Raw genomic sequence first — 12,542 nt, 5'->3', positions numbered from 1 at the left:
ATCTGCAATCACTCAAAGAAGAAGAAACAGCTGCCTACCTGTTTGTAACTGTTGTTCTCCGAGATGTGTTGCACATATCCATTCCACGACCCATTCTCCTTCCCCTCTCTATCAAAATCTATCTCAGTAAGAGGAACTGAGGGGTTTGGGGTGGCTCCATCCTCTTATACCTGCATGCAATGGCAGTGGGCACTGAAACTGATGGATAGTGATGCGGGAAAAAGATCTTTGACAACTGTGCATGGGGCGTGCACACACCCCTACAGTGGACTGGACCTGTGCAACACATCTAGAAGAACAAGTTACAGAAAGGTGTAGATAACTCTTTCTTATTAATTGCCTCTGCAGATCCCCACTGTAGGAGTTGTGTACCATGCTCGCAAGCTACATAACTGCTAGCATTGACCCCGCTTATGCTCAGTCAGGGATCTGAACATTTCAGAATTCAAGATTACAAAAGGTTCTGTCCCTGTGTACTTTCTCAGTTTCCTCTTTTCCACCTATAAAGTGGTCACAGGATTACATCTCTCCCATAATCCATATAATATAACTTTCTTATCCATCTATCCATCCCTCTGCATTTCAAAAGCCATCATTTACCATAATATCTAGGTACTATATGTAGCTTGCAAAAAACATGGGTTCAGTATAGAAATAAAGTAAAATCTCTATCTTAATCTTTCATTTATTATTTATTTATTTAATATTTATATTACATTCAGACCCAGTGCTCCACAGCAGGATTGGGACCATATTGTTCTGGGCATATTCCTATTGTACATGTTTGAAAATTCAGCCCCTGCCGCAAAGAATTTTCACTCTAAGAAGACAAATGACACACAGATACACAGGAGAAGTAGATGAGGGCACTATGATATAAGTGGATGAAGGCACAAAAGGATAATGTGGATGAAGGCACAAATATGAGAATTTGACAAATAGGCAGATAAGCCTTGCTTTGTTGGTTATGGGCAATGTATTAAGAGACAAGAGTATGCAAGAGGGGATGGGGGTACAGTTGAGAGGGAGAAGACAGGAAGCTTGACCTTCTTGCGGTGAAGCAGGGTAGAAGGAACAGGTGGAGTGGATCATGTGGTCAGAGTAGTGTTCAGTGAGTCTAATAATTCCCTTACTACATGCTATTTTAAATGGTATTTAGATTACAGTAGGAAGAAACTTTGGATCTATCAACATGATGAATATATCCTGTCTAAAATATATTTAGAACATTTATTTAGGGATATGAGAGTATGTGTTTTGTTTATTTGATTGATTATGACATTTCCAGGATGTGACCTCTATGTGCCTTATGGTTCATGGCAATTACAATACAAAATGATGAGACAAAAATAACTAATTGGTTTATTTTCAGTAAAAACAATACAGTATGAAAAAAGTAATCAGAAAAAAATTGGTTTTGTGACTTAATGATTAAAAAGGTAATGTGAATAAGCTGCTTCAGAACTGCATCATCTAAGTCATTTATCACAATGAATTATCTCAGTACAGTGACATAACTGTAGGTAAATATCTTGGAGATCTGCAGGACCCAGACAGAAGACTGCTTTAGTCTGAAAGAAACCCAACTGTAATTAGAGTGTGATGTTCTTGTATTTTATATAGTGTGCTGTTAATTGTGTTTCCATCTCTTGGGAGAAACTGGAATTAGTTAAATTCTGTAAGTACCAGGAAGAAATAAAAACAAAAGATAAATGTTATACACGTTGCATATAGTGAAATGACCTACGTGAGTTCTTTGGCCTCTCAGGAATTGGAAGGTCTTGCATTTTCCAAAAGGATTAAAGTGTACATAGGTGTATTATATATATGTGTGTGTGTATACATATATGTGTTTGTAATATCTATGATGTGATGTATTAAACTTATTAAACTAAAATCTTAACTTGCAAATTAGAGATGCTTTTTTTTTAAGATAACTTCCTTTACAGACACATTTAATGCTTTCTGTACAATCCCCCCACTACCTGCACATATAGACAAATAAGTGTCAATAGTAATGTCTGTGCAGATTTTATTTGATACTTTTTGGAAGCAGAAGTAGTTATGCTCCTTTGAAAGATAGGGCACAAAAAGATCTTAATCCTTGGCTTTAGGTTCTGACCCTTAAAACCCATGTCATCCTTGGCATTGTAATCCATTCTGTAAGTATGCAGTTCTTTTGGCATCATCAACTTTCCCAAGTCTGACCCAGAATCAAAAGTATGTTATGCTTTCCAGCTGAAATTCAGGTTATGGAGCTCAAATGCTATTGTTTTTGATTCAGCACTGCAGAGTGAAAGGTGGGTGGGTGACACTTTGTTGTGCTTGACTCTGTTGTTCTGCAATACAGGATACTAAAGTTTGGAGTTGTATTCTGGTTCCTATGCCCCTGCATTGCCCTCATGCTTTGACTGATCCATACAGTTACATTCTGGGCAGCCAGACTTGAGAGTGAAAGAGGCAAAGAACAAAGATGGGGAAGGTGTAAGAGAGAAACTGGGAGAGTCAAGACAATTTTTGTTTTAAGTTGAATTTTCTTGTAGGGTATCCTAGCTAAGTAAAGTTCAACAGATACAATTAATTTCCTTAACAGTGTATATTATAAAAGAATCCACCTTCGAAAGGATATATCCTTGAGTTGAAACACTGAGAAATGTGTGGATTCATTTTATTTGTGCTCTTTGTGAATTCCTCATGCTCTTCACTACAAGAATTCTAAACAAAGATATTAAGCGGTATTCTCTTTTTAATAGCTATTGAAAATAAAATCAGAGTTCGCTTTGCAGCAAATTTGGACTGACACTTCAGTTAACTGCTCATGAACTAGTTTCCTCTAATGTTCTGTATCCCTGAAGAGCTTTTCTGTCTTCCAGGTAGGAGTCCTTTAAGCATGTGAATAAATCATTGAACTCACCAAGTTATATAATTTAAAATTACTAACAGAAAACTTTCAGTAGCTTAGTACTTATGACTAAAAGTCAGCTAAATCTAAAGTGCTTAAAATAGGTTTGTATACTTAGAACAAAGATGCATTTGGTACTAGTTCAAGTTAAAACAAAAATTCAATAGTGACATGTTTATCACTAATTAAGTAATATTTTTGGAAATACAAAATAAAACTTGGAAATACAAACAATTTGATAAAGTATAAAGTGTAATAGTTTCTTAAAGTTAGAGTTATTTAGCCATAGAACAGCTGGATCCAATGAATAGGACATGAGACTGAAAGTCCAGAGGACTTTACTTCTGTTCCCATCTCTTCCATTCATTTGCTGTGTGATCTTCGGCAAGTCACTTAGCTTCTCTACTTAAGTTTCTTCAGCTGTATGAACTTTTTGAGGATAATACTTTTTATGTGAAGCATATTAAGACATATTGATTAATAAAACATATAACAGATAGGTGTTTGTTACTTTATACATACCTTATCATGTATATGTATAGGCATATAAACATTCTCTCCTTTCTTATTTCTCTATATATTTGTTTTGTGTTTACTGTTAAATCAGTTATTGTTATTATCAATTGTAGGATCAGAAAAATGCATAATAGAAAAAGTAGTTGAATTTTACATGATTGTCTAGTGTCTAGTGTCACTGCCATAATGCAATTTTTTGCATTTAATTTCCTTTTAAAAAGGAAAAGAAATAAGTGCCAATGTCTTTGATTGTATAAGAAACATACATCTGAATATGTAATCTTAGATCATACCTGCAATTCCAATATCCTGTAGTATGGCTGTGCATTCTAGGGTTATTTGTGCTCTACAGATCATGCGAATTTTGAAATTGATGGGGTGAGGGTCCAGAAGATACAATGTCAGTATTGCAAGGTTTTTTGTGATGCTGTTTTACATGCATGAGAGATGGTTTGCCAAGGTAAGCTCAAGGGCTACCTGGGACGTGAGATCCTATGGTCTCTTTTGAAAAGATTAGGTAATAACCGTGGCATCCTGAAAGTGCCATCTTCTTCGAGTTATGGTCTCTATGTCTATTCCATTGTGGGTACACATGCTCTCCATGTGCCCGGAGCTGGAGAATATTGAAAGCAGTGTCCGTTGGTCTGCACATGTGCCCTGGCTAACCGTATGCTTGTGACCAATGAGATAAAGAGTGGGGTGGACTGCCTGCCTCTCTCATTCCTTCTCACTGATGCTTGGTCTGGATTGGAACCTCCAATGTTTGAAGCTTCAGCTTTCTTCATCTGTGAAAATATATCTATCTATATATATATATATATCTGTAAATAGTTTTTATTTTCTAAAGTTTTAAAGATTTTATCTGATAGTTTTAATGTTTTATAGTTAGTCTCCTTGACCTAGGAAGCCCCCACCTCCCCATGCCTCTTTTGGGTGCTGGACTATGCCCAGGACTCCAGCCTTCAAAATTGTTCTTCCTGCCCATGATCCTTCTCAGTCAGTGACAACCACCAATGCTGCTTTTACTACCTTGGAGAAGCCCCCATCGGGGCAAGGTGCAGTAACTACTGTTCATTCCCCATCCATACCCAGAAGGGCAGGAACTTTGCTTCATCAGGGCATCCTTAAATTCCATCATGGGAAGGATTTACTTGCCAAGAGACAGATTTCAGGCTATGAACGTTATCATACACCAGATCATAACCAATCCGAGTGCCTGTCAAGACCTGTCTCTCTCTCCTAGGCCATATGGCCTCGTGTTTATGTCACACCTTTTGCAAGACTCTGCCTTCATTGCCTAGAAGCAAGGCTTCAAACTGTATACTTGCCAAACTGGCAGTCCAAAGGCTCTCTTTTCTGGGTGTCTGTGTAAATCCTGAAAAAATCCATTTAGTCTGCTACCACTCCTGCCTCAAGTTTTGCACAAGATTCAGCAGGAAAGGGCACAAGTTATTCTCATTACTTCCAGCTGGCCCAGTTACTTCCAGTTTTGGTTTCCTTACCTTCTACCCGAGATGTCATCTCGGGCACCAATCATTATTCTTATGTTTCCCAATCTCCTGGCTCAAGGGTACAGCAATATCAGGCATTCCAACCAATGGCTACTTCATCTTGGAGCCTGGTTTTTGGATGGTCATTGTCCTTAGACCAATTGTGTTCTGAAGCTGTACAGAACATCCTTTCCAATAGCAGGAAGGATTCCACTAGGAAATGTTACCTAGCCAAGTGGAAGCATTTCTTTGCTTGGGTGCATCAAAGACATATTTCTCCAGAAGCCACAGATATTCCTGTCATTCTGGACCATATTCTTTCTTTGAAGACAGCAGGTTTGTGTGTCAGTTCCTAACAGGTTAACTTGACAGCAATCAGTGCGTATCATTTGCCTTCGATAGAGTAGCTCTATCTTCGCATACCCTCTGACTAGCAGATTCTGGAAAGGCCTAACCAGAACCTTTCCCACCTGTAAGAGAGCCTACTCCTCAATGAGACTTGAACCTTGTTCTCTCAGTACTCACTAAGCCTCCTTTACTTCTTGGTCCATGTCTCTCCTATCCATGAAGGTTGCGTTCCTGGTAGCCATCACCTCAGCCAGCAAGGTTGGTGAGCTTGGGGTATTGATGGCAGATCCTCCTTGTCCTCCATAAGGACAAATTTTCATTATGTATACACCCTAAATTCACACCCAAAGTAGTCTCTGAGTTTCACCTGAACCAGTCTATTTACTAAGAAGTACTGTGTTCTTCCCAAAGCCCCACACATCCTCAGAAGAAAGGAGGCTCTGTTCCCTTAATGTTCAGTGAGCCATAGCCTTTCACCTGCAGAGGATGAAAACATTCAGGAAATTCCCTAGACCATTGTTTCTCAATGACCAGCCCTGAGATCTCCCTGGCACAGTTTAGGAAGGCAGCAAGCCGGTCCTTGCTATCAAAAAGCTTGATAAACACTACCCTAGACTGTTTGTTACCATAGCGGAGAAGCTCAGGGGTCAGGCTATATCCTCTTAAAGAATCTCAAAATGGATCTCGGGCTTTAACTTGCTCTGCTCTCAGTTGTCTAATCTTCCTTCTCCTCATGGGGTAAGAGCACATTCCACAAGAGCTCAAGCAACGTCTGTTGCATTGCTTCAAGTTGTGTTTCTGCTTGATATTTGTAAGGCAACTATGTGAAGCTCAGTCCAAACGTTTGCTAAATATCATGCCTTGGTCCAGGACTCCTCCACTGATGCCTCTTTTGAAACAGCACTCCTTTGTTCAGCTCTGCCATGTATGGCTGCACGTCATTCTCCTATATGAGTAACCACCCACAGTTGAATATACAGAGGGACCACCACTCAAAGAAAAAGAGAAAATTACTTACCTTATAGTAACTGGAGGTTCCGTGAGATATGTGGTCCCTATCTGTATTTCACTACCTGCTCTCCTTCCCCTCTGCTTCGGATCTTTTCTCATTCATGATGGAGAAGGAACTGGAGAAACAATGGGTCTGTCCCATCTGTTATCTCCTTGGTTGGAGGCATGAAGTGAGCCAGCGTGCATATATGGACCAATGGGCACTGTTTTCAAAATTCTCTGGCTTCAGGCAGATGGAATGCATGCATGTCCATAGTGGAATAGAGATAGGGACCACACATATCTCGAATAACCTCCAGTCACTATAAAGTAAGTAACTTTCTCTGCCAATCACCAATATTTTCTCATCTGTCTGTATCCATCTGTTGTCTCATGTCTTATCCTTAGATTGGAAAGGTCATTGGGGTAGAAGCCATCTTTTTGTTCTGTGTTTGTATAGCGCCTAGCACAATGGGGTCTTGATCCATTACTATGGCTCCTAGGGACTATGATAATACAAACAATAAGACATGGGCTCTGGTAGTGACTGCGCTATTTCACTGCACCCTGCACTGAGTTGGATGGAAAAGTTCTGTTCCTTGCATAAAACAGTGTATTTGGGCTTTTTTCAAAGAACAGGTCCTCTTTAAAACAACCTTCAGTATCCAGTGGCAATGTGACCACTGTTGACCTCACAAGCAAGCAAATGGCTTGTTTGCTTATACAGTCACTGTACTCTCATTGTGCTACTATAGGAAAAGCACTAGCAACAGTTATAGGCAAAGCCCCGTGAGCTCTGCATCAAATTTGACCTTAATTCTGCAGCAAGAGACCCAAGGCTTATGAAATTCAAGTACAAAAGACTGGAAATTATGTCAGTTTCAATTACATTAAAATATAGATTATTAAATTAAGTATGCAAATTAATGATACAACCAGTACATTATTCCTTAGGTTACTTAATTTGATAACAAATTTTAATTTTTGTAAAAATTGTAATTGTAATGTGAAGGTATCATAAAGTGATAATTTAATAAAACTGTTATAATATTTGCCCTGAAACTTATGGAAAAATTGAGCTTTTTATACAGAAGTAAACAAATTATGTTATTTTAAAAGATCTATAGGCTGTAGCTGAAAAAATAAAAATAAAACAAAGATGGTTCAATTTGACTATTTACCCTAAATAACTAAAAGGTATCAATATATTTTGTAAAGTACCTTAAAATAACAATATTTTCCTATAAAAATTATGTCCTGACTCATCCACCCAGTTTTCATTTAAGCACTGGATGTTTCGAGACTTCAGCCTTGCAACAAGCTGCATGTTTTTATCACGTCTAAAGAGCCAGCTGTGAATACTCTTGAACACTAGGTGGCATATGTTCAATATGACAACTACAGCTGTATGACAGAAAAAATGAGTGTTAAAACATGAAAATAAGGTGCCACCTAATATTTCCAATATGGTAAAGACAACTGGGAGAAATAAGCAGCTGGCCTTTTCAGAGCTTTCTTAGACAATTTATACTAATTACTATCTTTTTTAAGGTTTCTGTATCTGGTAAACTCTTCTTTTATCCATATGCTGTTTTTAAAAAAACTATCTAAGTGCTTTGCAGCTTGAACTAGATGCACAGAATTTTTGTTTAGACTGGTGCTTCAGGCACTTTGAGTATGGGTCATCAGAGTAAATAATATGTGAAAGCACACTGTTCCATCCCTGGATCCTGAAGTCTATAATAAGTATTTTATTATACACTTTTTAAAAATGAATTATTCTTCAGGACTTGCTTTCTTATGAAATCTTCAAGTATTTTCCTTTGCAAAAAATCATGCCTATGTCACTTTTTTTGTTTTATAAAAATTAAAATGGAGGTTTATGCAAGTGGTTATTTTATTGCCACTGTTATGGGTGCTGTAGAAGAGCCTACATAGATCTTATAAGTGAAAAATGTGGGTTTATTTTTGGGCTTACATTTACTAATATACCATTTCATATAATAACTGCCTTAAAATGCGATGGTTTTGTGTGTTGTGTTATATCATGGCACAGAGAAGACGGAAAATCTTCACTAATTTAAAAATATACTTTTGGTCTGTAAGATGCAGTAAATGTTTTTAAGTCACATTAGAAATGCCAAGATACATAGAAGGGTATGGGATTATGAAAAAATGTTTCAGACCAAAGTGAATGCTGTAGTTGCTGAACCATGAGAGAGAAAAGAAGGCAAATTAATTTCTTGTAATTAATTTTGTTGATATAACCAGAACATCAAATTGCATCCAAAAAGGATAGTCTATAAAGAAAAGAAAAAAGTTTGCTACTCTGCTCCTGCCACTTGGCTGCAGGAGTTACATGTGTAGCAATCCCTTTTCATCTGTCTGCAACCCTTAGTATTTTTAGTGATGCTTGTAATACAGTGCTCTGGATCCCTGATGTGTACATCTATGAACTATCTGGTCTGCCTAATATTACTGACAGTCTCACTTCTTCCTTTGTTACACAGTTATTTTTCATAGAATCCTAGAGGATTAGGGTTGGAAGGGACCTCAGGAGGTCATCTAGTCTAACCTCCTGCTCAAGGCAGGACCAACCCCAAGGTTGGTCTAAGGCGTCTAATCCTGAGAGATGCTGAACACTTTACAAGGTTTGGTCCAAGATCTCTAGTTTAGTAACTGCAGCATAGTAGTATCCACTGGCAATGCTGTACATTGTATAATGAAAGCTAATTGTGTATGAGTTGCATCTTAATTAGTGTCTAATTTTCTTTCATTTCTTTTTTGATAGCCACAAGTAGCATGCCACCCTGCCATCTTCAGAATTGTCGATGAAATTTTCAAGTAAGTTTCGGTAACTTTTACAGGGAAGGATTTTAAATTTTCAACTTTTAGATTAAATATGTATATGAGGGATCTTATTGGTTATAAACATAGAGGACTGTGAGTTAGGCATTTTGGAGCCTGGCTGTGTCACTGTTTAGTAATGTGATCTCAGATAAACTCTGTGCTTTATCTTATTCTTCTGTAAAATGAGTATACCACCTATGTCATGTAGTGTTGTAAAACCTAATGAATGTGAAGCACCTTGAGATCCTCATATAAAAGGCATTATGGCCCAGATTCACACAGGTGACTTAGACATTGCAATTCCTAATTTTTAGGTGCCTAGAAAATCACTGGAACAACAATGAGATCCACAAGCCAGCAGGCTAGGCAGAGAGCTGCCTAAGCTAGCCAATGGGAAATGGTGATAAGAGGGGTGTGTCCTAAGCCCCATCCATTTCACAGAGTTAGGAACCTAAACCCAGGCTTCTATCTGTGCTTGCAATCCACAACCGGGAACCCCTTTCATAGTTAGGTAGTTTAGGTGGCTAAGCCACTTTTTGCAAGAATGAGTTAGGTGCCTGCCTCATTCTGCACAAAATGTTAGGGAGAAGGGAAAGAGGAGGAGGTGATGCCACCCACTTTATAACTCTTAACTCAGCAGTTACAGCATTCATCCAGGATGTGGGAGACTAAGATTCAGTTTCCCCCTCTCCCTGATTCTGAGAAAGGATTTGAACAGTCGTCTCTCAGGAGAGCGCCCAAACCACTTGGCTATTGATAGTCTAACATGAGTCTCCTGCTGAAACTGTTCCACTATGTATAAACATAGGTGTTTTGTCAAAGAGAGAGAGTGACAGAATGACTCTGTAGCCTGGTAGTTGGGGCACCAACCTGGGAGGTAGGGGACCCAGTGTCCAGTCTCCTTGCTCCAGTGACTCTTACAACCATGTATACACAGTGGAACAGCTTAAACAGGAGAGACTGAGGGATCGCCACATAAAAATATCCCATACTCAGTGGTTAGAGCACTCTCCTGAGAGTTGGGAGACCCCTGTTCAGATTCTTTCTTTTCATCAGGCAGGGAGGGAAGAGGGGGAATTGATCCTGATTGAGTGCTTTAACAACTGGACTAAAAGTTTATAATGTGAGCAGTGGTGGCACCATGACCACTACCTGCTGCTGTCATATTTTGAATGGGACATGATCTGGTTAGGTGTGCTCAAAGAGTGCCCTGGAAGTGAGACAGGCATTTTTCCACCTATCTTCCCCTGATTTGTGGTTCGCATTGGGGCTTGCATAAGAAATAATTGTCCAGATGCCTAGAATGAGGCAGCACTGCATTTGCCCAGAAGAACAAAGTTAGGAGCCTAGGGAGCATCTATAGTAGAAATTTAGATGGTGAGTGAGCTTAGGCACTTTCAGTGTTGGGCGGCAGCCAAGTGGGCGTTTTGTGGATCGCAGTGATGCCTTAAACTGGGATTTAGGCACAAAAATCTGTGGTTAAGGCATCTAGGTCCCTTTGCGGATCTGGGCCCAAGAACTATTGTTGATACAACTGACTAGATTATACTTTGGCCCTCAAAACTGAAAGCTTGAATTTGTTTTATATTTCAATACAAACTTGTGGTTGAAATATAGTATATTAAAATGTAAATATTCAATAATTATTGTACTGTTGGCAGTGTAAAGTCTTGAGGATTAACTGAGGTATTTGCCCCTGTTGATAAGACCTCACACAAGTGTGCTGGCTATCTTCAACCATGATACTGAATCTGATCTTTATATTAGTAAGGTACTGAACAACCAGTAGATAAGGAATGTGTGTTTTTCAGTGCATTTGAATAACCTGACGCATTATACACAATTCACCACATGGGGGCTTCCAATTCTTTGTAGTGGGTTTTCAGTGTTTTCTTTTTTCCTTTACTTGACTATCACTTTCACTCATTTACTTATATCACTCTTGCAGCTAGCTCTGCTACACACAGATAAAGTAGCAGTTTTAATAACATGATGGTATATTTAGTGTAAGCCGAACATTGGTGAGCCACAGGTCATCAAATGTTCTGCTTCATAAGGAAAAATAGCTTTTAGGAATATATCTGTTTCCTGGGAATTGCATAATATTGGATTGACAGTTTAGATGAGAGGTGTTCACTGGCATCGGATTTTCTTCTTTCAATCACAGAATGTTAAAGTTGAACTGTCCTCAGGAAAAGAGACAGTTTCTTTCACAATTGTTTAAATTTCAAATTAAATTCCCTTGGTGGTAGTTATAAAACATCTCTGATTGATGAGTTCTCTGACTAAGATGCAGGTGAGATACTATTTTACATACATTTGGAAACCGCTTAGTTTTCAGCAGTTTGATGTCTCAAAATAATAGTAAATTATTATCAGGGACCTGTGGTACACTGGACCTAAATTCTGCAGCAAGAATTCTGATTTCCGTGGCACTAAATTGCTTCACAGCTAATTTAATTTCCTCTTTACAGCATGCAAAAGATGGGGGTGAAAATTGGAAACCCTTAAAGAAAGTTGAAATACACATTCCTTCGTGTTTTTGGTTGTGAATATGCTGCAAAGCCAGTGGAATTGCCATAGAATTTATTTTCTTTCTTGTGCAGTTATACACAATTAGGCAAGTCCTGAACCATTTGTCAAGGCCAAATATACAAGATTGGTACAGGGACCTTTGTAGGAAATGTGGGAAGAAATTATCTATCTTAGGCCATATAAGCAATTAAAAACCTGCGGCTGGCCCATGCCAGCTGATTTGGGATCGGGCTTGGGCTGTTTAACTGAAATGTAGATATTTGGGCTCGGGCTGTAGGACCCTGCGAGGGTCCCAGAGCCTGGGCTGCTTCCTAAGCCCAGACATCTATACTGCAATTGAACAGCTCTGTGACCTCGAGTCAGCTGGCACGGGCCAGCTGTGGATGTTTAATTGAAATGTAGTGATATCCATAGTGGCAGTGGAGCCATTCTACAGCTACTAATGCAGCCAGAGAGTTGCAGTAGCCGTTGCTGTTACTGTGGCCCTGTTTGTGGCTGGAGCAGGAAAGACCAGTCGATTTGTGTGCTTACAGATCTACCAGTTTCCCTCCCCAAATCATATGGTATACATGATAAAAGAGCAGACCTGCACATGTTCCATAGTGTACTGGATCCTCTGTGACCATTCCACGGGGAGTCAGAATTTGTCATTTATTGGTTTGTTGTGGTGTGTTAAACACTACTTTAAAAAAATGGGGTTGGGAGAGTGAAGGATCACACCTTTCATGCTGATATTCTTTGGCAGAGTGGAAAACATAGACGTTAGAAATGGAAAAGACTACTTAGGTCATTCAATCATTCTCCCTAACAATGCAGGACTGTGCCCTACAGTATATTTTCTAAAGTGTTGCTCAGTCTGATTTTAGAAGTCCACCGCTTCTCTTGGGATACTGTTAAGCATTAGAACCTCC

At 39.0% G+C, this 12,542-nt stretch overlaps 1 protein-coding gene across 3 annotated transcripts in view; it reads left to right on the top strand.

Moving 5' to 3' along the window:
- The window catches only part of FANCC (FA complementation group C), a 135,846-nt gene that overhangs the window by 96,311 nt on the left and 26,993 nt on the right, over window positions 1-12,542 (top strand). For all 3 annotated transcript variants that reach the window (XM_067568985.1, XM_067568984.1, XM_067568983.1), the window contains one exon: window positions 9,038-9,090. In XM_067568985.1, coding sequence (XP_067425086.1) covers window positions 9,038-9,090 — 53 coding nt within the window. The remainder of the gene's footprint in view (window positions 1-9,037; window positions 9,091-12,542) is intronic.

The sequence above is a fragment of the Emydura macquarii genome, unplaced genomic scaffold (genome assembly GCF_026122565.2).
Source record: "Emydura macquarii macquarii isolate MOO-44397 ecotype Brisbane River unplaced genomic scaffold, CSIRO-AGI_Emac_v2 contig_2897, whole genome shotgun sequence".
NCBI lineage: Eukaryota > Metazoa > Chordata > Testudines > Chelidae > Emydura > Emydura macquarii.
Note: the sequence above shows the minus strand (reverse complement) of the source record. Positions and strands in the feature narration are given on the sequence as shown.